The sequence below is a fragment of the Mustela lutreola genome, chromosome 11, assembly GCF_030435805.1.
Source record: "Mustela lutreola isolate mMusLut2 chromosome 11, mMusLut2.pri, whole genome shotgun sequence".
Classification (NCBI taxonomy): Eukaryota; Metazoa; Chordata; class Mammalia; order Carnivora; family Mustelidae; genus Mustela; species Mustela lutreola.
Window position 1 is genome coordinate 26,591,082 of NC_081300.1, and position 27,668 is coordinate 26,618,749.

Here is a 27,668-nt window from a genome sequence, read left to right on the forward strand (position 1 = left end):
CATTTGTCTCTGCTTCAATGATCTGGCTTTTTTCTTCTTCCTTCATTTCCTTTGTGGGTAATTGTGCAACAAAAATGCCTCCATTATCAGATTCAAAATTGAATCCTATGATACTGTAGCCTGAGGAAAAGGAAGCATTGAATATCATTCCTAGTTTTAGACCCAGAAGATATTTAGGAAATGTTACTGTACATATACCACATGCAACATTAGTGCTTTTAATTTCTTTTTTACGGGTGCAGTGGAGATTAATTTGCATAAGCTCGTTTCAATTTCTGTAATAAGATCCAAATTCTGCATTAAGCTTTCCATCTCAAAAACAAACAGTTAAAAAGGACACATTTCTTCTTTCAAATGTTTTTAGTATAGTTCTATTTTACAGTCCCTGCATCTAATATTCACTTAAAAGCTTGAATATGTACCCAGAGGTTCAAATTTGTTTTTTGTTTGTTTCCTGATTACCTCCTGTTTCTACCAGGAAACTTCCTAAGTTTCAAATGCTGTACCACTTGACAAAGCACTGGAACTACCAAGAAAGTGTCTACAGATCCAGGAAAGGCATTTAGTGTATTAATATAAAGTTGGAACTGATCAGCTGTGCTCAGGAACAGTGTTCCAGGAGAGGAGGCATTTGTGTGTTAATCCTGAGTGTGAACTGATTATGGAATTTGGGATTTCAGAGAACTATAAAGTCTACTGAAATGGGAGACGTTCCATACCACGTCATTGTTATTCAACACTGCACTAGGTTAGGGAATTACAATATTTGTGTTTTTTTCCAAAAGCCACGCTGACACAGGCTACTTTCTGTTTTTACAGAGCGGCGCGATAGGGAGATCAGACAGCTGTCACAGGAGCTGTCGGTTCCCTGATGTGTGCAAGGTGAGGTTCTCAGTGTCACCACTAAGGTAAATAAGAGGATTTAACTGAAATTCATCAAGCCTTTAGAACCAACTTCTCATTCACCAGTGACAGAGCAGCAGGTGAGACCTCAAGGAAACAGTGAGACAAATCTGGAAGAGGAGACGTTCCGGACAACAATCCTCCTGGTTTCTTGAACTTGAACAAGCCAGGGTTGTTAAAAATAAAATAACAATAGAGAAGGTAGTGGGTGGGGGAGGCTCTGGTGATTCAAAGAGACGTGAGGGCTACAACAACCAGATACAATGCGAGATCCAGGTCAGAGAACTAGCTGCCTAAAGAACACTATTTCATATGATTTCATTTTGATTAAACGTGTATGTGTGCACGTGCGCGCGTGTGTGTGCACGCATATATCTGTATAAACACCCATAGAAAAGGATCTGGAAGAGTGTCTATCCATACACTCACCTTTGGTTAACACTTTAGTGTATCCGGGTGTGGGAATGTGGTGTTTTTATTTTATTTATTCTCTTTGTTCCCTTTAAACTTGACTTGTGGTTATGGAAGCAATCACATGATATTAGAAGCGCCAATTGATACTACTAAGAATATCAAAAACAATAATAACTGCCAAGAATTCTTAAATCTAATAAATTCTAAGACTTGAGATAGCTTTAAAACCTAGAGTAATGGGGGAGGGAATATAGGTTACCATATAAACAAATTGTGTAAACAATATTAAGACAACTGGGAAGAATTGAGGGAAAAGTTGATAATGCTTCACACTGTATACCTATAGAACTGTTCAAAAGATTAAAAATTTTAAATATAAAAAATAAAGGAACAACAGCCATGGAACTTTCCTGATTGGAGCAAGAGATCTGGCATTCCTGGAGATCCGACTAGGATCTAATCAGGTCTGAGCTAATCAAAGGAACTATGATCAATGATGTCATCTTAAGACTATTAAGTGATTATTTTTTTTTAAGATTTTAATCATTTATTTGACAGACAGAGATCACAAGTAGGCAGAGAGGCAGGCAGAGAGAGGAAGAAGCCGGCTCCCCGCTGAGCAGGAAGCCCGATGTGGGGCCCAATCCCAGGACCCTGAGACCATGACCTGAGCCAAAGGCAGAGGCTTAACCCACTGAGCCACCCAGGCGCCCCAAGTGATTATTTTTAATGGTAATTATAGTAATAAAATGTAGTCCTTCTAAGAGAAGGGTAAGGCCTTTCAGGATAATTGGTTTGGGGGTGGGGCCCTTGGGCTGATCTGGCTCAGGCCCCACCGTGGACGTTCAGACAGCCAGAACCAATGGCTGTTCATTCATTGAAGAATTTGTTTGATGCCTGTGTAACACTGATTTGGGGCAAGCCTAGGTAGGGACTATTACCGGCCTCAAGGGCTACACTGTCTGACTTCAGACTAATCCTGTCTCTAGGCCTCAGCTCTTCCCCCTGTTCAGAGGTGAGGGCAAGCCCTAGCCCTGCGCTACCTAGAATCAGATTCCAGCTTCATCTCTTCCTGTTACGTGACCCCATGCAAGTTAATTCGATCTCCCCGAGCCTCAGTTTCCTCATCCATAAAATGAAGGAAATATTACTCGTGTTGCTGGGTTGAGGTAAAAATTAAGATAGCCAACAGCAGGCGCAGGGCACGAGGATGGTCACTGCTGATGGGCTCCTGCTGATTCTCAGGATCACAGAGGGGCAGAGCAGCCCAGGGACCACCCACAGGAGTTCATTTCTTTGGGGCGCGCCGCTGAGAGTGCCCAAGGGAAGGCGGCATGGCTACTTATGAGGCCAGGTGTTGGAGGCTACGGCATGGTTGGAGTCGTGGATCAAACCAGGCCCTGACTTGTGTCTCCTTTAAAGTCCAGAGGCCTTGATAAGGGGTTAAGGACAGGAAAGTTCAGTAACACTGAGGAAGGGTCCGTGCTACCTGTCGTGCGCTCGCCTACGTGACTTCCCACACGCTCTCCCTACAGAAGGGAACAATGCGGTCAGGGTCATGAATTCTTAGTTGGTCCTTGTCGTTCCTGTACCTCCCATAACCCACTCCCTGGTTGATTGTCTTGCATCAATAGTAGGTCAGGGTCATGAATTCTTAGTTGGTCCTTGTCGTTCCTGTACCTCCCATAACCCACTCCCTGGTTGATTGTCTTGCATCAATAGTAGCTAATGGCATTAGCCGTGACTAACTACCTGGCATCACGAGGTTTGCTTGTAGTTAAAGTAAACTTGTTACAGAAACTTGTAGTCATCTGACTAGATACTGATGTATTACTCCTTCTATTGTGATCTGCCTTATAAATGCTTGTAAGATGTGGAATAAAATCGGCACTGTTGGACATCCTCCTCAGTGCTCCTCCTGCCCCCATCTCTTTGTCTCTTAATTTCTTTTCACCATCCTCTTTCCCTCATGTTCCTGGTCAATTTGTCATACCAAATGGCGCCCGAACAGGGACCTGAGCACATTTCAAGGGAGCGCTCATATACAGGCAAGTAGTTGCCGACAGTCAGGTAAGAGGAACCCAGGTTGACGGGCGACAGCAGGAGTAAACTAACATGGGCCAATCTCATTCTTTGGAACAGGATCTTTTTGTTACGGCATTGCAGGCCCTTTTAAGGCAGAAGGGGTCTTAGCTCTCAGTAAATCAGTATTTGAACTAAGTTAAGTTTGTTGAGTTAATTAGGATGAACAGGTCTTTTGAGTTAACAGTAGTAAATGTGAAACTTAAGAGTTTTTACTTAAAGTCAAATAAGCTCATGTTATTCGTTAAAATCTGTGTTAAAATCTGTTGAAATCTGTTAGCAAAGAGATCACTAAACTGATGGTTAATTGTCCGTCTCCAAGTTTTAATGGGTAATTGTTAAAGTAGCTCTCAAAGTCTTTGCTGACCTGAAACTTTAAATCAAATGGGGTAAAATGCTAGAGCGCTGGTCGCTGGAACTAGGTTTGTGCTTTTGAAATCTGTTGGTAAACATGCTTTGTGCTTAACTGAATTCTGTTGTAACAGTCCCGGGGCCACTGTTTGAGCTAGACCCATTCGTAAAGAATGGAAGGGGAGACCTCCCATTAGCCAGGGATACCCAGAAGGGGAGGGTGTCCAACCTGTTTGAATCTGAAGAATGCCTGACTGTGTGAATGTGTCTATATGGCTTCCACTACAGAGTCTGAGTGGGCTGCACCCTGAGTCTCGTGGGGCGTCATATGGCATAATGGTCATCTTCTCCATGGAGTAGCCTGGTCCGGGGTTTATACGGACTGACTTTAGCTAAGATGCTCCTAAGTTCCCGCGAGGGACACGAGCAGGACAGCATCTGAAAGATACCCCTCCCCTTGTCTGCGACATCATTTATGATGGGAGGGAAACCCAGAAAACTCACCGTCTTAGGAAGAAAAAAGAGGAAAGACACTGGTATAGAAAGGCTGATGGAAACGAGAAAGCAACCCTGTATGTAGGAAAGTAGGAGATACGTAGGAAAGATTTAAGGAATGAGAATACATTTTGTTAAAAGTAAGAGAAGGAAATTTTGTCCTAAATGAGATGGTTGTTTGGAAGGAAATGGCTTGGGACAAAACCTGAATGCAAAAGCAAGTTGTAGAAGGTTCGTGAAGGGAATTCTTCAGAAAAAGAATTTTAGGTATGGTCAGGACGGGCTAAGATGAACTGTACACACACAAAAAGGAGGGCCTAAAAGAATGAGTAGTTTTGTCTTAAAATGAAAATGTCTGGTTACACCAGAACATGAAAGGAGATAAAACTGAGGGTATATACTAAGTCGTAGAAGGCTTGGGGGAAGTGACTTTTATTTGCCTTGGTTTATAGATTTAAAAGGAAACAATGAAATATGTTAAAAATTTGACCGTATTAGATCAGTTTTGGTGGATTTATTCACAAGAGGAGAAAAAAGACTAATGAATCTTTTCCTGAAATTCTGTCTGTTCAAAAGGACAAAGTTTTCTAAGATTAACTGATCTGCTGTTACGAAAATGTAAAAGGTTTTCTCTTTGCCTGCCTAGAGTTGTAATGAGGCCTCTTTGACTCAAGGCTTTTCCTTGATATGCTAAGTTACTCAGTACTGCTAAACCTAGGATAAACCTTGCGTTACCTTTGGGTAACCACCCTAAAGGAAAGTCAAATGGGAGATGTTCGGGACAAATACAGTCTTTGATATGTTAAAATCCTGGGAACTGAAATGGGTAAAAATTTCCAGAAGTAAAAGCTGCATTCGGAGTAAACCAGAATTAGTATTATGGGACTAGATGAACTGAAGGAAGTTGTAATGTTGTGTCTCTTAATGTTCTGTCTTATTTTAAACATTGCTGGTTCTCTAATGTTTGCTCTTCCAGACTAGGGATATTTTTTTTCTTAAGATATCTGTGACTTAAAAAATGTAAAAATATTTATTTGCAAACAAATCAGAACATTCAATGGACATCCCCTACAATTCACAAGGACAAGCCATTGTCGAAAGAGCTATGGTACCCTTAAATAATATCTCAAAAATTTAAAAGAGGGGGAGTTCCTACAGGGAACAGTGATATACTCTCCTCATATGCATTTAATTTTAACTCTGTATGTTTTAAATTTTTTAAATGTGGATGATCTCAGTCGGACAGCGGCTGAGCAATTTGGGCATCCTGATTTTTCTCCGCTTCCATATGCCCGGTGGAAGGATCCCTTGACCGGAGTATGGAAGGGTCCTGATCCTGTCCTCCGCAGAGGAGGTTTTGTTGGTGTTTTTCCACAGGATGAGGACGCCCCACGCTGGCTTCCAGAAAGGTGGTGCCGAATCCTCGTGTCTCCAACAGAGGATGGCTCGCCTCACATTGAATGGCCAGAACAGACAGAGAAGAAAAAGACGTCTCCCCCCTTACAGCCGGAGAGATGTTTCATGCAAAACTCTGGAAACTGGTTGCTGCCCTGGGACCAATAGGGAGTGCAAATAGCCAGAAATGGTTATACTATCACAAAAGACTTCAATCTGACTTTGCGGGCCTGTGTCCCTAGACCTTTTTTTACTGGTAGTGGGCTCAGGATCAAAAGTTCTCACCTCTTGGGCGCCTGGGTGGCTCAGTGGGTTAAGCCGCTGCCTTCGGCTCAGGTCATGATCTCAGGGTCCTGGGATCGAGTCCCGCATCGGGCTCTCTGCTCAGCAGGGAGCCTGCTTCCCTCTCTCTCTCTCTGCCTGCCTCTCCATCTACTTGTGATTTCTCTCTGTCAAATAAATAAATAAAATCTTTAAAAAAAAAAAAAAAAAGTTCTCACCTCTTTCCAAGGGGGACATCTATTGTATAATATCCATTGTGACCATGGTGTGTTAACAAATTGTCTACCTGTGTCCCTGCCTTCATCGGGCACAGGTCCCATAATAGTGTTTATAACTATGCAACCTCCATATGTGCTCCTCCAGGTGGAAGTGGAGGATCCCTGGTATGCTAATTTTGGGTATCAGTTAGTGTTGGAATTACAGGCACAGGTAAAAAGAGTTAAGAAGCGCTTCATAGGGTTACTTATTGCTGGGATAACTGTATTAATTTCTCTAATTGCTACGGCTACTGTTTCTACCATAGCTCTTTTGCAGTCTGTACAAACTGCCACACATGTGAATTCTCTAGCCCGAAATATCTCTCACGCCTTGGCTATTCAGGAGCATATAGACCAAAAATTTTAAGCAAGTTGGAAGGATTGGAAGAAGCGGTAGAATTTGGGGGGGGGCAATTATCGGTGTTAAGAACTCAAATGTCTTTAATTTGCAAGGAATGTGGTTTCATAGTAATGTAAGTCTAGATCTTGCAGAGCTGCAAAAGGAAATTGCTAATATAGGGCATTCACAACTATATGTACAAAATCCTGCTACAATAGTATCTCAGATTTTGGATGGGTTGCACAGGTTTAATCCTGGAAATATAATGAAATATTCCTTTTGGATTTTTATCATTATATTCACTGTCTTGGCTATATTGACTGTAGGATGGGGAGTTTTCCTTCTTTCGTACAGGACAACAACGACTGCATACTCAGGCACAAATCCATATGCTTGATTTATTTAAAAAAGTAGGGGGAGATGTTAGAGGCTACGGCATGGTTGGAGTCGTGGATCAAACCAGGCCCTGACTTGTGTCTCCTTTAAAGTCCAGACGCCTTGATAAGGGGTTAAGGACAGGAAAGTTCAGTAACACTGAGGAAGGGTCCGTGCTACCTGTCGTGCGCTCGCCTACCTGACTTCCCACATGCTCTCCCTACAGAAGGGAACAATGCGGTCAGGGTCGTGAATTCTTAGTTGGTCCTTGTTGTTCCTGTACCTCCCATAACCCACTCCCTGGTTGATTGTCTTGCATCAATAGTAGCTAGTGGCATTAGCCGTGACTACCTGGCATCATGAGGTTTGCTTGTAGTTAAAGTAAACTTGTTACAGAAACTTGTAGTCATCTGACTAGATACTGATGTATTACTCCTTCTATTGTGATCTGCCTTATAAATGCTTGTAAGATGTGGAGTAAAATCGGCACTGTTGGACATCCTCCTCAGTGCTCCTCCTGCCCCCATCTCTTTGTCTCTTAATTTCTTTTCACCATCCTCTTACCCTCACGTTCCTGGTCGATTTGTCACGCCGGCCGCGACAGCCAGGATCTAGCGAGGGGTCTTCCTTCTGTCCTGGGCTGCAGGCTGCCGTCGCTCTGCTCCCGGAGGAGCAGAAGCCAGGATGTCGGGAGCACCCAGACTGCAGACCCAGTTCCCTTTGGACGCACCCAGCCACAGGGGCGACAGAGCCCGGCTCAGGGCCTCAGCAGCGAGGTAGCTCAGGTGGTGGCGGCAAGGTCAGGGCCCTCAGTTGTGCGGGAGCTGAGGGCTTGGCTGCTCACCAGCCTCTACCCAAAGAAGCAGCAAGATTTGAGGAGGCTGTCTGCCTGTCGGGCTCATCTCTAGCCATGCTCACGGAGAAGCGGGGGGGGGGGGGGGTGCACGGACAGTTACTCACTTGCACAGACATCAGCAGAATTGACTCCTGTGAAGCAGACACTGAGCCCTACTTTGGGAATAAGATTCCTCAAAGTGCCCTGGCACGGCTCTTCAGGAGGCCGGAATGAAGGGAGAAGACCCACAACCCTGCAAAGCTTCCAGGTGTAGGCAGGACTGCCCTGAGCACAGACAGAACACACACACACACACCACACACACACAGGCCCCACCTGGTGTCCCACAGTCCTGAGAGGAGACAAGGAAGAGCCACAGAGATACTCCAGTTTGGTCCTCAGAGCAGGAATCTTCTGGTTACCCCCCGGGAGTAGTCTGGGGACAGGCAGAGGCCCATGTTGCATGCCAGAGGCCTGGGGGAGGCCACTCTGCTGCCTCTCAGGACAGACCGGGGCTCAGGCAAGAAGGCCACACAGGTGGCCCCAAGGGGAAGGGGCGGTGAGTCAAAGCAAGGGGCAACCATCATCCTAAAGGGACAAACTCCTGGTAGGTACCAAGAGCCGTGAGGAGTCCAACACGTTTATCAGCCAGAAATCACACCAGGTCGTCTTCAGAGAGGAAAGCCCAAGGCTTCTGTCCTGAGACAACACAAAGAAGACACGTCTTCTGTAGGGGTGTCAAGAAAGAAGGAAAGAGGCCAGTGCACCCCTGCGTTTTCACCTCCATGGGTGGTTGCTTTGGATGCCTTAAGCAAAAGCACAAGGCTCCCAGAAAACCAAATCAGACAAAAACAAGCAAAGTCTAGACAGCTTAGACGTAGAAAAGTGGGCAGGAGGCCTGTTGCCCAAGGTGAAAGAGAAAGTTCTAACAGCTCAAGGACTCAGGAAGGAAAAAGAAAAGCTTCTGATGTAGACAGCAAGTCGGTGGGCTCCTCTGTGATGCTGAGATCTGCATCATGAATTGGAACCAGCCAACGTGCCTCTATGCCCCCCGAAGATAAAGGAAAAAGGAAACAATCACGAAAACTTCAGCTACTGCATTCAGAGAAAGACTTTAAAATGATTTTAAAAGCACTAGTGAAAACATGGACTCAGGCCAGAGGTTACCTGAGGTGAACAAAAGCAAGTCAGAGAAGCCGCAGTGGTCTGAAGCCCCTTCACCAAGCTGAGAGAGGTCCCCACTGAAGCATTGCCAGTGTTGCCAGATGTTCCATCGCCCACAGTACAAGCCGATTACTGGCCACTTCTGCACTTGAGTCAGTGTCCTCCTTCCAAACCAAAGCAAGAAGTACTGTCTTCATTCACCCCTGGAAGAGGAAGCAGCTGGATTTCCTGGGCGCAGAATGAATTCAAAGATGCAGATGTTTTCCAGTTCCAAGTGTGCCTCGCTCCACAAAATGATCCCCCTGTGCAACTGTGCATCTGGGGACTTAAAAACAACATCCATCTTGGAAGCGGGAGGATATCACCCATTCTGTTCTTGAGCCCATCCACTTTGGAGACTTTATGCCAATCAGCTCTATCACATAAATATACAATCATGTCCTAGTTGGAGAAACATACATTATGGAAAATTTATTGTCACTGAAACTTTAAGAAAGTTCAGAAGATCATGGGGCATAGTAGGAAACGTACGTGTGGCTTTGGGACGCCCAAGAGCAGCTATGGAGTACTGACAACAAATATCCAACCTGCACCTGCCAATCAGGGCTGACCCTTTTCAACTGTGTGACCTGGCCCCCTTCTCATGTCTGAAGGAGCCAGGAGAAGTCTGAACTAGGAGGAGCAGATCAAGCCAGCATTATCCCTCCAGGAAGCAGCCATGCTCCCTGCCGCCGTGACGGAGCGACGGTCTGAACCTCTTCTTGGGGGAAGCCGCGCTCTGACAGCCCGAGCTCCAGCAGGGCCAAGAGGCACGGTGGTCAGCAGCAGGAAACCCACCAACAAACTGCCCGGATGATGGCCAAGACAATGAAAGGTTCCAAGAAGAGATTCTCCCACCAGTAAACTAAGGACTTGCCGTGGACATGGAATTTGGGGGGAGGAAAACAGGCAGTGGGAATTAGGGGATAGGACTTCTGAAGGAGACCAGAATCTTTTGCTTCGTGGAGACTTTTGGACTCTGACTCCTGGACTTTTCCGGTGCTGCCCCTGTGAACCTCTGTGCCACAGCCTCCCTGCCTGGAGAATACTTCAGAATGCTGAAGATGGGAAGCCTGGGTTTCACTGGGGATTTTAAGATTGATTATACTTTTGTCAAGTCACCTCTCAGTAAACAACAAGACATCGTTTTGGTTAATAAATAGTATCCCCAGATTATACTTAAATAAAGAAATAAAACTACTTAGCATGGTTTTGTTTTGTTTTCTAATCTCAGAGTAAATAAGGCCTTCTTAGACACAAACCCCAGAAAGCACTAATGAAAAAGACTGATAAATTTAGCTACATAAAAACTTTGGAAATAAAAAACAAGGTCAAAGGACAATAATCCGGGAAAAATATTTACAATTTTATTAATGTTCAAAAGGCCAAATCCCTTTATATATAATGGGTACCCACAAATCAACACAAATCATTTATATATAATGAGTACCCACAAATCAAAAAAATGCCAACAATTTACTATAAAAATGGGCAAAACAGAGGAGAAGATAGACTGCTGAAAAAGAAACACAAATGAGTCTTAAATATATGACAAGATGCTCAATCTTATAAAAATGCAAATGAAAGACATAATGTGATACAAATTTTTACATATCAGACAAATAAAGTTCAAAAGAACAGCCGGCTGTGTTGGCACAAATTACCACACACGTTACCAGCAGATGCAGAAATTGATACAACTTTTACTGAAGTTACCAGGTAAAATGTCGACTGTATATGTTCTTTGGTACAGCCGTATCAGTCTTAGGACGAGAGACTGAATATATCAATAGCTAGTGGTCCGACCCACATAAGTTCAGGAAGCCAAACCATAACCACTGCGGCAACAATCCCAGAAAACCAAACCGCTAACTCTACACAAGCCGTCCAGGAACTGGAATCACAGCCTCTGTGGTAACTGGCCCAGCATGGTCAGGATTTGGTCAACAACTGTCAGCCTCCCGATTTTTTGCCCCCCGCTTCCAGATGAGGACCAAGCAAAGAAAGCCAAATATGGTCTCCAAATCAGTCACATAAGATACCCTGCTTCTCGTTAGCCTGCATTCGGCTATTCCAGGTCAACAGCCTCTAGTCAGAAAATAGCTGTAGCTTTCCCTTTTTTCACTGCCAAGCTTTCCCATTCCATTGCCTGCCTTTGATTCTCTGCCAAATGCAAGTGATGGTACCTGACTCCCTTGTTCCAGCACATTCTCTATAAAGGGCTTCTGCTCCCATTTGGATGGTTTTCATTTATTTCCATAAGAATTTTATTCTACAGATGCATGTATGTCAAATATGCACACATAAAAACTCTTAAATATAGCAATTTCACTTATAGGATTTTACCCTACAGATATACCTGTGTGGCGTGTGTGTGTGTGTTCATTAATACATAGACATGATCAAGGCATTTGAAGCCACTTTTTCCCAAGTTCGTTTACCTCCCTCTAAGAGGCTAAGATGCCGAGTAATATGTTTGACAACCTCAAGGTGCTATAGGTACAAAAGTTGGAATCCAGGACCCAGCCTAATAGGGGACGCTGGTAAAAACCTATGAAGGGCTCAGTCCCATGAATAAGGACAGAGGAGAAGTTAAATTGCCCAAGATCATTCTCTCATTCTCTATGTGGCCCAGAAAAATCTCAGTCCCTGAGACTGGATTAAGATGTTCCTAGATTGAGGGGCACTTGGATGGCTCAGTTGGTTAAGCATCTGACTCTTGATCTCAGCTCAGGTCTCAATCTCAATATTGTGAGTTCAAGCCCCATATTGGGCATCCCTGAGTGTGGAGCCTACATTAAAAACAAAACATGTGGGGCACCTGGGTGGCTCAGTGGGTTGAAGCCTCTGCCTTCGGCTCGGATCACGATCGCAGGGTCCTGGGATCGAGCCCCACATGGTGCTCTCTGCTCAGCAGGGAGCCTGCTTCCCTTCCTCTCTGCCTACTTGTGATCGATCTCTCTCTCTCTCTCTGTCAAATAAATAAATAAAATCTTTAAAAAAAAAACAAAACATGTTCCTGGATTGCTAGTACCTCCCACAGGCACAATAATGCCTCTTATCCCCACTTCTGTTCAACATTTTGTTAGAGGTCTTAAACAGTAAGATTAAACAAGAAAAACGAATGGCAAAGAATTGGAAGAATTAACTCTGTCTTTCTTCACGGATAATATGATTGCATAGATAAAGAAGTCAAAAGAATCCACAAATAATTCCTAGAATAAATGAATTTAGGAATGTTGCTCAAATAAAATCAATATAAGAAAATTAATTGTATTTCTACACATCAATAACATAAGATGAAGTTTGAAAAAACAAGAAACCATTTACAGTGATGTAGAAAACATTTATAATAGTATCAAGGACTCAAAGTATAGCTAACAGAAGATGGGCAAAATCTCTATGCAGAAAACTTCTTGATTCCTACTGAAAAGAATAAAGAAAGTTGGAATAAAAAGGATAGGCATTGATCAGAAGACTCATTGTTTTTTGTCAGTTCTCCTCAACTTTATCTTCAGGTTCAATTCCATCCCAATCAAAATCCAGCAATCTTTGTGGAATTTGACAAGTTGATTCTAAAACACATAACTATGTGTTGTCAGTAATAGTAACCACTTGACAAAAAAGAACGAGTAGAAGTCTTTGCTTCGATAGATACCCCAAGATTGTGCCACTACAGTTATTAAGACAGAGTGGTATTAGCGTAGGAAGTAGACAACTAGACCAGTGGAACAGACTTGAGGGCCCAGAAACAATTCTGCATATACATGGACAAAGAACAGTGTGGGGAAGGACATCTTTTCAGTAAATGCTTCTGGAAAAATTATATGCCTACCTCATCCCTTACACACAGATGTGTGTGTGTGTGTGTGCGCGCGTGCGCGCACACACACAAATCAGTTTTGTATGAATTACAGACCTAAATGTGAACACAGTAAGACTTTTAGAAGATAATACAAGAGAATATCTTCATGGTTTTGGAATAGGGAAAGATTTTCTTAGGATACCCAAAACCCACTAACTGTAGAAGAAAACATGAATAAAATGAACTTTTTAAAAAATATGAATTTGTGTTCATAAAAGTGAACATGTTGGTATGCTGCAAATATCAGCACTTAAAAGAATTAATATACTAATGTATAGTGTGTTCCTCCCAAAACAATTCAAAAGACAAACTCATCCAGTAGAAAAATGGACAAGAGAAATAGGTACTTTGCAAAATGAGATATTCTTTTTTTTTTTTTTTAAAGATTTTATTTATTTATTTGACAGAGAGAGATCACAAGTAGGCATAGAGGCAGGCAGAGAGAGAGAGGAGGAAGCAGGCTCCCTGCTGAGCAGAGAGCCCGATGCGAGGCTCGATCCCAGGACCCTGAGATCATGACCTGAGCCGAAGGCAGCGGCTTAACCCACTGAGCCACCCAGGCGCCCCGCAAAATGAGATATTCAAATGGCTAAGAAACTAACAAAAAGGTACTTGACCTCATGCGTACTCAAGGAAATGTAAAATAAAGGATAGATAATTGAGAACAAGTATTGCTTAGATGTAGAGCAATGGGAACTATCATGCATTGTAAGGGCAATATAAACAGATATAACCACGTGAGAAATTTTTGGGCATTACCTACAAAGTTGGATATGGCTATTCTATGTTTCAGCAATTCCTCTCCTCAGGTTCCAGTTTACCTGTTAGCTGCCTTCCCTACTAAAATGTAGTCACCATGAAGATAGAGGCAGTGTTTCTTTTTGCTACCATATCCCCAGAACTTAATATCTGACTCAGGCTCCCCATAAATATTTGTGAAGACACTTACAAGACATGTAGTAAAGTAAGAGGGAAATACAGAAGGAAGGAAATGATCTCTTCTGTGAAAAGAAAAAAATATAGAAATAAATATGCACTTAAGACATACAAATATATTCCTAAATAGTTTATAAGAAACGACAGATGAGGGATGCCTGAGTGGCTCAGTTGGTTAAGCAGCTGCCTTCGGCTCAGGTCATGATCCCAGCGTCCTGGGATCGAGTCCCACATCGGGCTCCTTGCTCGGCAGGGAGCCTGCTTCTCCCTCTGCCTCTGCCTCTGCCTGCCATTCTGTCTGCCTGTGCCTGCTCTCTCCCCTTCTCTCTCTCTGATAAAAACAAAACAAAACAAAACAAAACAAAAAAAAACGACAGATGAGGGGTGCCTGGGTGGCTCAGTGGGTTGGGCCGCTGCCTTCGGCTCAGGTCATGATCTCAGGGTCCTGGGATCGAGTCCCGCATCGGGCTCTCTGCTCAGCAGGGAGCCTGCTTCCCTCTCTCTCTCTCTGGCTGCCTCTCCGACTACTTGTGATTTCTCTCTGTCAAATAAATAAATAAAATCTTTAAAAAAAAAAAAAGAAAGAGAAACGACAGATGATAGTTTCTTACAGGGTGAGGAAGCAGAAATGGGTAGGGAGTGGAGCATAGGGAAGAAGGCATTTACTTCTCCACTGTACACTTTTCTGGTAAATACTGTGTGAATTTTCATACCACTTTTGAAATCACCTTTATTAAGGTATCATTTATATACAGTACAGTGCACCCTGTTTAAGCGCACAGTCCCATGAATGTGTGTACATATGTAATCAACATTCCAATCCAGATTTAGAACATTTCTGTCACCCAAATACGTTCCTATGGTTGTTGGCAGAACTCAGTTCCTTATGAGCTAGAGGACTGTGGGCCTTAGTTTCTTGTTGGTTGTTGGCTGGAACCTTCCTTCCTTTCCTTGCCCCGTGGGTATCTCCAGAGGGCCATTCGTAACAAAGCATCTTGCTTTGTCCACAGCCAAAAAGTGTGTGTCTGTCCTGCTTGGAAGTTTTTGAGTTTCTTGGATCTGTGGGAGACTTTTAGCTATGATTTCTTATTTTTTTTTTCTCCTCTTCATCTCAGCTCTGGGATATGAATTGCACGTCTGTTTGACTCCTTGGTATTGTCCTTCATGCCACTGAGGCTTTGTCCATGTTTTTCTTCAAACTCCATATGCTGCAATTTGGTTTCCAGGGAGTCTTTCTGATTAAAATACTGTCTTTTTCAACTCTGTCAACTGTGTTTTATTTATTTATTTTTATGTATCTTCTGGTTTTTTCCTCTTTAGAATCTTTTCCTTAAATCCCCCTTAAACATATTTATTACAGCTATTTTTAAAGTCTTTGTAGTTTTTTTTTTTTTTAATTGGATGCCAGTTTTTGTGAATGTCTGGATTTTCTTGTCTTTTAAGTGTTAAGTTTTATTTTGGCAGGTAACTATTTGTAGGTAAGTCTGATCCTATCAAGCTGTGCTTTTAAGCTTTGTTAGGAAAGAGAGATCTAAAGAAGCTTTCCTCTAGGGTTTGTTCAGCCTACTCCTAATGCACAGCCTTCCTGCAACCTCCACTAAGCGCTCTGCTCTTCCACAACATTTCTCCACTCAGGCTGCTTGGCATTAAAATATCTCTCAGTGTCATAAGGAGGTTATATGAACACTACTAGCTGTTCAGCTTATCGTTCCCTGATGATTGGGCTTTCCCCAGTTTTGTACTTTTTCACTCTGTAGATGCACAGCTTAGTGTTCAGCCCAAAACTCAGAAATATGGAGCAATTTGTTTGCACAGCTCCCTCTTCCCTGGTCCCCTTTCCTCCCACCATTAACCACCTAAGTCTTCCCAAACTATACTCTGTCTCATCTCTGCTCGGCATAGATACTCCCTTGGGTGCCAGAACCCAGTTACTGCTTCCAAGCAGAAGCCCTTCTCTCATGAGCACACTGTCCACTGGCTGAAGATAGGTTATTCATATACGTGGGCCAGGTTTCTAGCTGTGTGCAGTAGGAAGGCTAGTCTGGCACCTGTTACTCAATCACAGTGGAAAGCAGAAGGTTATATTAATTTTTTTTAATGTATACGAGATTTATCTGGGTGATGGGGCACCTGGGTAGCTCAGTCAGTTAAATGCCCAACTCTTGGTTTTGGCCTGGGTTATAATCTTGGGGTCTTGGAATCAAGCCCCACCTCGGGTCCCCACTCAATGGGAAGTCTGCCTGAGGTTCTCTCCCTTTCCCTTTGCCCCTCTCCCTGCTCACACATCCACACACGTGCGCTCGCTCTCTCTCTCAAATAAAGAAATAAACTCCTTTAAAAAAATATTTATCTGGGTTGTGGTATACTTTTTACATCTAAAAATAAAACCTAATAAATGTTATTTTTCCAAAAGAATAACCTATTTTCAGCCAGTGGACAGGGTGCCAAAATTGATCCACACATTCATATATACACACAGAATAAAAGAAGGTATTTTTAAACCAAACCATCAAATACACAAATTCATATCTGTACACTGTCACATTCTCTTTTAGCGGTTAAAAAGGAAAGAAAACACAAAAACAAGTCTCCAAGAGTAGCAGTGTGACATTAGCAAAGTGTTCCAAGTTGTGTGATCAGTCTCCCTTCCTTGGTCCACGTCCAGGAAGAATGTGGTCCTACAGCAGCCACAGCATTTTAGAAGATACCCACAAGGCTGCTGCGGTGGTCAGTAGTGAAGTGGTTAATCTTCCTTATGTAAAAGCAGAGAAGAGCACTTAAAACATAAAGTTACTTAAAATTCAGCTTTGCTTTATGGTGATTTAGAGTTTGTTTAATTAGTATTTAGAACTGCACATTGTTTATAGCTATTGGTATTTCAATAGATGCTTAAATGTTTGAACATTTAACGTTTAATAAGCCTCAGTTCTTTAAAGAAAAACATTGATGTAATTAAATTTTCAATTACTCTTTTTTTAGGGGCCCATGCAATTAATAAAAGCTAAGGCATTTAACAACACTCATTTAAAAACCTAGTCAACCACCTCATTAATTACCTAACACTTACAGCAGTTATTTTTTAATAATAAAAGTCTCACAAAGGCAGAGTCACAACTTGTGAACAGTATATATAATGACATGAGGAATAAAATTAACTTTATTCCAGGATTATTCTGTGTGTATATATGAATGTGTGGATCAATTTTGGCTTTCCAAAATGTATTCTTGGGCATTGATACCAATTACTGTTTATTTGTTTTGAATTGTGTGGTCAAATTAAAAACACTAAAGCAATTGCTCCTCAGAGCTTCCTTGCCCTTAGCACATTTTAGAGGATCTTAAATTCAAGTTGAGAATAAGAAAGGCACAGAGGTCTACAGATGGGAAAAAGTCTTATTCTAATTAAAAGCTACATTTATTTTGGTTTTTTGTTTTTGTTCAAGATTTCCCTCTTCTTTATTTAATTTTTTAAAATCTTTTATTTAAATTCAGTTTCATTAACTGTATTTTCATATACTGTATTATCCGTTTCAGAGGTAGAATTTAGTGATTCATCACTTGCATATAACACCCAGTGCTCACTGCATCATGTGCCCTCCTTAATACCCATCACCCAATTATCCCATCCCCCCACCTCCGTCCCCTCTAGCAACCCCCAGTTTGTTTCTTAAAGATAAGAGGCTCTTATGGTTTGTGTCCCTCTCTCTTTTTATCTTTTTATTTTTCCTTCACTTCCCCTATGTTCACCTGTTTTTGTTTCTTAAATTCCACATATGAGTGAAATCATATTGTATCTGTCTTTCTCTGATTGTTTTCACTTAGCATAATACCCTCTAGTTCCATCCATTTCATTGCAAATGGCAAGAATTTATTCTTTTTGATGGCTGAGTAATATTCTATCATATATATATAATATATATATATATATATGTATATATATATTATATATATATGGTGTATATATATACACCACACTTTCTTTATCCACTTATGTGTTGATGGACATCTGGGCTCTTTTCATAGTTTGGCTATTGTGGGCATTGCTGATATAAACATTGGGATGCAGGTGCTCCTTTGAATCACTCTGTTTGTATCCTTTGGATAAATACCCAGTAGTGCAATTGCTGGGTCACAGTGTAACTCTATTTTTAACTTTTTGAGAACCCTCCATACTATTTCCAGAGTGGCTCCACCAGTTTACATTTCCACCCACAGTGTAAGGGGGTTTCTTGGCATCCTTGCCATCTGTCGTTTCTGGAGTTATAATTTTAGCCATTCTGACTGGTGTGAGGTAGAATCTCATTGTGGTTTTGGTTTGTATTTCCCTGTGCAGAGTAATGTTGAGCATTTTTTCATATGTCTGTTGGCCATTTGGATGTCTTCTTTAGAGAAATGTCTGTTCACGTTTTCTGCCCATTTCTTGACTGGATTATTTGTTCGGGGGTGTTGAGTTTGGTAAGTTCATTATAGATTTTAGATACTAGCCTTTTATCTGATATGCCATTTGCAAATATCTTCTCCCATCCTGTAGATTGTCTTTTAGTTTTGTCGACTGTTTCCTTTGTTGTGCAAAAGCTTTTTATCTTGAGGAAGTCCCAATAGTTCATTTTGCTTTTGTTTCCCTTGCCTTTGGAGACGTGTCTAGCAAGAAGTTGCTGCAGCCAAGATCTCAGAGATTGCTGCCTGTGTTCTCCTCTAGGATTTTGATGGATTCCTGTCTCCCATCTAGGTCTTTTATCTGTTTTGAGTCTATTTTTGTGTATGGTGTAAGAAAATGGTCCAGTTCCATTCTTCTGCATGCGGCTGTCCAATTTTCCCAACACCATTTGTTGAAGAGACTCTTTTCCATTGGATATTCTTTCCTGCTTTGTCAAAGATTAGTTGAGGGTCCATTTGGGGGCTCTCTATTCTGTTCCATTCATCTATGTGTCTGTTTTTGTGCCAGTTCCATATTGCCTTGATGATTACAGCTTTGTAATATAGCTTGAAGTCTAGAATTGTGATGCTACCAGCTTTGTCCCCACCCCCCAACATTCCTTTGGCTATTTGGGGTCTTTTGTGGTTCCATATAAATTTTAGGATTGTGTGTTCCAGTTTTTGAAAAGTGTTGATGGTATTTTGATGCAATCCTTATTGCATTGAATGTGTAGATTTCTTAGAGTAGCATAGATATTTTAACAATATTTGTATTTCCAATCCATGAGTATGGAGTGTTTTTCCATTTCTTTGTGTGTTCCTCAATTTCTTTCATAAGTGTTCTGTAGTTTTCAGAGTACAGATCCTTTACCTCTTTGGTTAGCTTTATTCCTATGTATCTTACAGGTTTTGGTGCAACTGTAAATGAGATTGATTCCTTGATTTCTCTCTCTTCTGCTTCATTGTTAGTGTATATAAAGGCAACTAACTACTGTGCATTGATTTTATATCCTGCCACTTTGCTGAATTCCTGTATGAGTAAGCAATTTTGGGGTGGAATATTTTGGATTTTCAACATAAAGTATCATGTCACCTGCAAAGAGTGAAAGTTTGACTTCTTCTTTGCTGACTTGGATGCATTTTATTTCTTTTTGTTGTCTGATTGTTGAGGCTAGGACTTCCAGTACTATGTTGAACAACAGTGGTGGGAGTGGACATCCCTATTGTGTTCTTGACCTTAGGAGAAAAGTTCTCAGTTCTTCTCCATTGAAGATGATATTCACTGTTGGTTTTTCCATATGTGGCTTTTATGATATTGAAGTATGTTCCCTCTATCCCTACACTACAGAAAGCTTTTATCAAGAAAGGATGTTCTGTTTTGTCAAATGCTTTCTCTCCATCTATTGAGAGGATCATATAGCTCTTGTCCTTTCTTTTATTATGTGGTGTATCACACTGACTTGCAGATGTTGAACCACCCTTGCAGCCCTGGAATAAATCCCACTTGGTTGTGGGGAATAATCCTTTTAATGTACTGTTGGATCCTATTATCTAGTATTTTGGTGAGAATTTTTGCATCCATATTCATCAGCAATCTCCTTTTTGATGGGGTCTTTGTCTGGTTTTGGGGAGCAAGGTAATGCTGGCCTCACAGAAAGGGTTTGGAAGTTTTTCTTCCATTTCTATTTTTTGAAAGAGCCTCAGAAGAATACGTATTAATTCTTCTTTAAATGTTTGGTAGAATCCCTCTGGGAGGCCATCTGGCCCTGGACTCTTGTTTGTTGGGAGATTTTTTATTAGTGCTCCAATTTCTTTGCTGGTTATGGATGTGTTCAGGTTTCTTATTTCTTTTTGTTTCAGTTTTGGTCATTTATATGTTTCTAGGAATGCATCCATTTTCTTCCAGATTGCCTATTTTGTTGGCATATAATTAGTCATAATATTCTCTCATAAATGTTTGTATTTCTTTGGTGTTGGTTGTGAAACAAGAGAAGTACCAAATACACAATCTATCCTTATACCTAAAGAAGCTGGAAAAAGAACAGTAAATAAAGCCCAAACCCAGGGGGAAAAGAGAAATAATAAAGATTATTGTACAAATCAATGATATAGAAATTAAAAAAAAAAAAAACAATAGAATAGATCAACAAAACTAAGAGCCTGTTATTTGAAAGAATTAACAAGCTTGAAAACCTCTTGCCCTTTAGCTTTGTTGATTGTTTCCTTTGCTGTGCAGAAGCTTTTTATTTTGATGAAGTCCCAATAGTTCATTTTTGCTTTTGTTTCCCTTGTCTCCAGAGATGTGTCTAGTAAGAAGTTGCTACAGCTGAGGTCAAAGAGGTTGCTGCCTGTATTCTTCTCTAGGATTTTGATGGTTTCCTAGCTCACATTTTTTTTATTTTTGAGTATGGTGTAAGGAAATGGTCCAACTTCCTTCTTCTGCAGGTGGCTGTCCCGTTCTCCCAAAACGATTTGTTGAAGAGACTGTCTTTTTTCCATTGGATATTCTTTCCTGCTTTGTCAAATATTAGTTGACCATATAGTTGTGGTCCATTTCTGGGTATTCTTTTCTGTTCCATTGATCTATGTGTCTGTTTTTATGCCAGTTCCAAACTGTCTTGATGACAGCAGCTTTGTAATGTAGCTTGAAATCCAAAATTGTGATGCCTCCAGCTTTGCTTTGCTTTTTAAGGACTGCTTTGGCTATTCAGGGTCTTTTGTGATTCCATACAAATTTTAGGATTGTTCTAACTCCGTGAAAAATGTTGGTGGTATTTTGATAAAGATTGCATTAAATGTGAGCAACATTTATAGCAACACAAGCCTACCTCAAGAAGCAAGAAAAGTCTCAAAATCTTAAATAAACAATCTATCCTTACACCTAAAGGAGCTAGAGACAGAAGAACAAACAAATTAAAAAAAAAAAAAAGGCCAGGGGAAGGAGGGAAATAATAAAGACTAGAGCAGAAGTGTGTGTGGGGGGGGGGAGGACAACAACCCTAGAAGAGCAAGTGACAACAGACAAAATGACAATAAAATTGACAGATGGAAAGCAATTGGATAAACGCCAGGTGAATTAAGAGAACAGAAAAAGACAAAAGCAAAAGACAACCAAAATCAAAGAAAACCAACACCTATAGAAAAAGTAGTCGGGGCGCCTGGGTGGCTCAGTGGGTTAAGCCGCTGCCTTCGGCTCAGGTTATAATCTCAGGGTCCTGGAATCGAGTCCCACGTCGGGCTCTCTGCTCAGCAGGGGGGCCTGCTTCCCTTCCTCTCTCTCTGCCTGCCTCTCTGCCTACTTGTGATTTCTCTCTGTCAAATAAATTTTAAAAAAAAATCTTAAAAAAAAAAGAAAAAGTAGTCAACAAGAAGTTACCTAAGTATGACAGCACCCTAGACAATTACAGGAACTGAGTGCACTAGGCACTTCTGAGTCACCAGGCACTTCTGAGGACAGAAATAATGAGGAGCACGCTAAACAGTATATAAGAGATTCCCTTCCCCAACCCAATCAGGTGACGATCCCTCTTCTACCCTGACTGAAGGTTGGACGTTTACTCTGAGAAGAAATTCAACCACACAAACTTTGGAAAGGAAAAAGTAATTAAGTATGCAATTACATAATTAAGGAAGGAGTAATTAAGTATAATCTATACATCAAACAGCGAGGAGAAATCCCCCACCTCACACATAGCTGTCTTCCCCTGTTTAACTCCACTGATGGTGGCAACCAAGATTATTGTGCCCTTATTCCTATAGGAGGGTGTAGATGATTTCTCCTTGGAGAAATTAAAGATCTCAGAGCAATTGTACATGTATGGTTATATAATTTGAAACAAGAATAAAAATCAACAAAATAAAAAGGAAGTATTCTGGAAATTCTAATACAGTGGATGATGTAGATGATCAAAATTCCTTGTGGACATGCAATCCTTCTTATATCCAGTTAACCAAATTACCACACCCACCTCTGTCTTCTTCCTTCTGCAGACCCCTAATCAGCACAACTCTTTGCACTTACACCCCCTGCAAATTCAAGCCATCAATGGGCATATCTAAATATGTCTCTCAGCACCATTTAGGGAATAAAACAAGAAGTAAAACTGGATCTGCCTTCAAGTTACATGAATTCTGTTTGACAGGCTGTGTCACATGCAGGAATCTGTAACATAAATTAATCACAAATTAGGGGCACCTGAGTTGCTCAGTTGGTTAAGCAGCTGACTCTTGATCTCTGGGGTCTTGATCTAGGTTGTGAGTTAAAGCCCCATGTGGAGCCTACTTTAAAAAAAAATTAGGGGCACCTGGGTGGATCACTCAGTTGAGCGTCCAACTCTTGATATCAGCTCAGGTCATGATCTTGGGGTCCTGGGATGGAGCCCCACATTGGGCTCTCTGTTCAGCAGGGAGCCTGTTTCAGGATTCTTTCTCTCTCCCTCTGCTCCCCCCAAATGGATGAGTAAATCTTAAGAAATAAAAATAAATTAACCACAATTAAATACTAACTTGCATGGTACAGAGTATGTGGCATTCGGAGATATGTCAGATCAAAGAGAATGTGCCTGGATCAGTGGGAGGCAAAGCAGAAAGTGGTGAAGACACCAGACACTGGAGCTGGGCTGCACCATTGCAGTGCTCTGTAGATCATGTCAAGGTTTGGGGGTTTTAATCTAAGTGTAATGAAAAGCCAATAAAGAATCCTAGTCAGATCACTGGATGAAGAATGGACTAGAGGGAGGCAAAAACCAATAGGAAGAATAGTTAGAAAGCTATTGTGGATAGGTAAGCCATTGTGGTGGGTTGGATCAGGATCTCAGCTGTAGAGATAAGGATGATTAAAGACCTATTACAGAAGTAGAATCAATATGATTTGCGCTGTCTTCCTTAGGTAGAAAACAGAGGGAGAGACTAGGAGGAAGGAGCTAAGGATGACTCCCAGAATTCTGATTTGAGCAACTGGTGGATGGTGGTTCACATTCCCAGGTGGAGGAAGACTGGGAAAGGTATAGGTTTCAGAAGGGAAACAAAAAGTTAAGTATTGAGCAAATTCAGATGCAGATACTTGAGATACTCTCCTTGATTTGTCAAACAATCAGTTGATTCATGTTCCTCTCTATTCCACCTTCTAGGACACCATGTGGCCTTGGGACCCAGCAGAGAAATCCACTCTAGAGTCAGTGAGGGGTTGGTGGTTGTTGGCATATAGATGGCATTGGAAATCATGAAAATATATGAGACTATTTATAGGGCAGTGGTTTTCAAAACTGGGTGTGTGTTTACAATGTACTTTTCAAGACCCCATCCTGGACTGTTTTTGATTCAGTAAGTCTTGGTGAGGTCCTGGAATCTGCTTTTTTAAAAGTTAGTGCAAAAAGGTTAGGATGCAGGTAATTTGGGCTAGATTGAAATAGGCTTGAAGACAATCCAGAGATGAGACCTAGCAACACCAACCCTTTCCAGAAGCTGGAGAGAAACAGAGAGAGGTTGGTAGGTAAAGGGGAATGTGAGGCCAACCAGGCGGTTATCTCTTTTTCTATACTATTAGTTTGTTTTTTAAGGTGGGAAACACTAGGGCAGTTGTTCCTAACCTTGGCTACACATGTAAACACCTCCTGGGCTTTAAAAAAAAATGCTGATGCACAGAATCCACCCAAAATCAGTAAATCAGAATCTCTAGAGGTGAGGGCTCAGATATCAGCATTTTAATACTTTATTTATCCTCCCTCCTCCCCAAAGCATTGTTTTTATTTCCTCAGTGCCAGGCATGGAGTATGCGCGCAATTCATGTGCATTGTTGTGTAAAGTACTGCTCACCAGTGAGCTGACGGTACAACTGAAACCACTGTATGTACTGTAAAGCCCATGTAATCTTCGTGTGAAAAGGATTATAGTCTAAGAATTGAAGCCCGAGAGGGGAATTAAATACGTAAATTCTCTCGGCCTTGGTAAGTGGAGAATCAGGATCAGAACCCAGGGTCCCAACTCTCAGGTGAGAGCTGCCTGGCCTTTCAACAGTCCTAATTTTAACCACTCCCCACACCTGCTCACCCATCAAGACAGCCAGTCTAATAAACACCACACCGTTTCCTAAGTCACAAACTGCGGTCCCTTTCATCAAATCCGTAGGCACTCCCAAACCCCGCTCTGTCCCAGACCCAGCCTATTCCCGTCACAGCCTTAAGCCCAGTCTTGGACTTGACCAGTGGGACCTAAGGTCCCTCCCAGCGCTGGCGCCGCTCGGCTGGGGGGAGGGGAGGGGAAACTCGTCGCCATAGCAACCGCGGACACGCAAATGGGCCCTCAGTAACAGGAGACCAAAGCTCCTGGCACAATTTTTTTTTTTTTTTGTATGTACTTTCCTTACCGCTTCCCGTGCCTGGTGCGTGAATTTGAGGGTCTGGTAAGAAAGCTCCATCAGGTACGGTGTCAGGGCCGGAGAAGTGAAAAGGGCCAGTCACTAGCCTGACCAGTACTTCCAGAGAAAACTGCTGGGAGAAACCTGACGCTTAACCAGCCCGCCCCTTTCAGGATTGGCCGGAGCCTGGACAGGTCAGCCAATCGCTGGACAAAGATGGATTCTTTCTCATGCCAATCAATATTAAAATAAGCACGTTTCAGCCAGAGCCTTTGCAAGGCACTGACCAATCAAGAGAGGGAGGGGGGATGATTGACAGGGATTGAGGCGGGCTTTGAAGTTGTTCTGGTTCGCTTCATTTCTGTCTCTAAAACGCCAGGTTACCAAGTTTATGTATCGTACTATTTGTCCTTGATTTCGGCTGTTGTTCAGGCTTTTGTGACCCAGCGCTTACGTTCCCAAGACTACACTTTGACACCCCGTCTTTTCCCATCTCTCCCCCCCGTCCCCCGTATTAAGGTAAGGTTTGGAAGGAACTTTCTGCTTTACTTTGAAATGTCTGCAAGTGGTCCTTTTAGACTGGAAGAATCTGCTGTGGACTTTGGCTGTTAGAGGCTTTCTGGGATGCAAAGTGCGCGTCAACCTTTCCCTTCCAACTCCCTTCGCTCTGGACCTATGCTCTTTAAAAGCGGACAAACACGGACTTGACATTTTCCTCTGCTCCATTTTCTTCATGTGTTAACTATTTTGTGTCTTCAGTGTCTTTGCCTTCTGTCTCGCTTGCTGTTAATCTTCTTCTAAACCATCCCCTCTTCATTATCTTCGGGCTGCTTCTTCCATTCTCTTCCCTTAGAATACAAAAAAAAAAAAAAAATCAAGTTTCCTCAATCTAAAAAAAAAAAAAAAAAAAAAAAGAACAAAGCAAAACCCCAGATCTCTCATCTTCTAATTGCTGAATTGAATCCCCTCTTTTCCATTCACTTCAAGCTTTTTGAAAGGACTGTCTTCTTCCCTTTGCCACCTCCCATCCATTTCTCAACACATTCTGCCCCTCCTCTTTTGAACCTGTTCTTACCAGAATCTTCAAGAACTTCCTAATTAGGAAAGCCAGTTATAGGTTATTTTACACCTTTTTAAAAATCTTATTTAAACTTAGCACCATTTGAAACTGTTGACCACTCTCACATTAGATAATAACTATAATTTATTAAACATCTATGGCACCAGAAAACACACTATGTGACTTATTTGGTTACCTAATTTAATCCTAACACGCCATGCAGAAGTCATTAGCACTCCCAATTTACAGTTGTGGAAATGGGCTCAAAGAGCCAAATTAGCCAATCTTAAATTATCCAACAAGATAAAGCTAGGATGCAAAGAAAGCTATCTCCTGAATGAAGCCAGTCTGCCTTTCCCCTATGCCATGCTGCTACCCTCCCTGTCCAGTTTCTCCTGTCATTCCCAGCCCAATCGAGGCAACCCCCCCCCACACACACACCCCATCCACAGATTATATGAATTCCTGAACTACTCCTAAACAGTTTCTTTTCCCTAGAGGATCACTCTCACCTCATTTGCCTAACAAAATCCTGTATTGTCTTCTAGGACTCAGCTCAGACAGCACCTTCTAGGACAGTTCAATGGAGCTTTTCCAATCACTACACTTACCCCAGGCAGAATTTAGGCAGAGACAAAATTGTTCCTTATTTCATTACATACCTTTCCTGTTGCACTTATTACATTGTTTTGTTGACATGATTTTCAAAAATTTCAAAACGGAATTCTCTTTAATATGAATGGACACATGGCAAAGATGTCCCTTAGGTCCTTGAGGGAGCCAGTAAAATGGTAAATGTGGTTTAAAGAGCATTTTGAGGTACCAGATATTCACAGGCCTTTCAAGAGAACAAAGTTAGAATAAGACCTGGGTTATGGGGCGCCTCGGTGTCTCAGTCAGTTAAGTGGTTGCCTTCGGCTCAGGTCATGATTCCAGTGTCATGGGATCAAGCCTGCTTCTCCTTCTCCAGCTCGTCTGAGCTTGTGTTCCCTCTCTTGCTCTCTCTCTCTCTGTCATGAATGAATGAAATCTTAAAAAAAAAAAAAAAAAAAATGGCTGCTGGGTTAAATACAAAAATGGTTAATGTTCTACAGGGTAATACAATCATAGCCTTTGGAATTTTTTCTAAGGGGCATAGATACATTCCTCTAGTTTTGGCCATTTACATTCTCATTTTAATTAAAATTAAATTAAAGTTAAAAATTCAATCCCTCGGTCCCACTAGCCCCGTTTTCTAGTATTTAGTTGTTATATGTAGCTTGTGGCTGATATACTGAGCAGCCACACACGTAGAACATTTCCATCACAGAAAGTCCTATTGGATAGAGGTTGGGCCTCCTAAACATGGTTTTAGTGTGACATTGATAGGTCATGCTGTACTGTTTTGCTTTATTTCCAAATTTAATGTAATTTTTTCTAAGGAATCTCCTTCACATGACCACTGGCTTTCAAACTTTTCTAACCAAGACTCACATTAAGAAATTCATTTTGATCAACTAATATTTGACAAGTGAGCCAAGAATACTTAATGGGGGAAGGACAGTTTCTTTAATAAATGGCATCTCCTGAATGAAGCCAGCATGCCTAGCCCCATAAATTGGGAAAACTAGATATTCCCATGCACAAGAATGAAATTGGACCCCTATCTTACACCATTTACAAAAATTAACTTGAAATGGATTAAAAGCTTAAACATAAGACCATGAAACTCCTAAAAGAAAACATAGGAAAAAGTTCTTTAACATCAGTCTTAGCAATGATTTTTTTGGATATGCACCAAAGCACAAGCAACAAAAGCAAAAATCAACAATAGGGCTTACAGCAAACTAGAAAGCTTCTTCACAACAGAAAACATCATCAATGAAATGGAAAGACGACCTATGGAAAGAAAGAAAATATTTGCAAACCATCTTTCTGCTAAGGGGTTAATATCCAAACTATAGAAGGAACTTACACAACTCAATAGCAAAACAAAACAAAACAATTCAATTTAAAAAATGGAAGACATACAGGAGCGCCTAGGTGGCTCAGTGGGTTAAAGCCTCTGCCTTCGGCTTGGCTCATTATCCCAGGGGCTGGTATCGAGCCCCATGTCAGGCTCTCT

The 27,668-nt window shown here is 41.7% G+C and overlaps 1 protein-coding gene across 5 annotated transcripts in view; it reads right to left on the reverse strand.

Annotated features, from left to right (window-relative positions):
• Nucleotides 1–27,424, reverse strand: part of KATNAL2 (katanin catalytic subunit A1 like 2) — a 76,302-nt gene extending 48,878 nt beyond the window's left edge. For 2 of the 5 annotated variants that reach the window (XR_009345897.1, XR_009345898.1), the window contains exon 1: nt 24,514–25,356. Coding sequence is in view for 2 of the 5 variants with exons in the window: in XM_059139794.1 (XP_058995777.1) it covers nt 24,514–24,564 (51 nt within the window). In the remaining 3 variants the exon portion in view is untranslated. Of the gene's footprint in view, nt 1–24,513; nt 25,357–27,384 lie in introns of those variants that run through there. The other 3 variants (XM_059139794.1, XM_059139796.1, XM_059139795.1) reach the window with 3 other exon arrangements.
• Between the last annotated feature and the right edge of the window lie 244 nt (nt 27,425–27,668).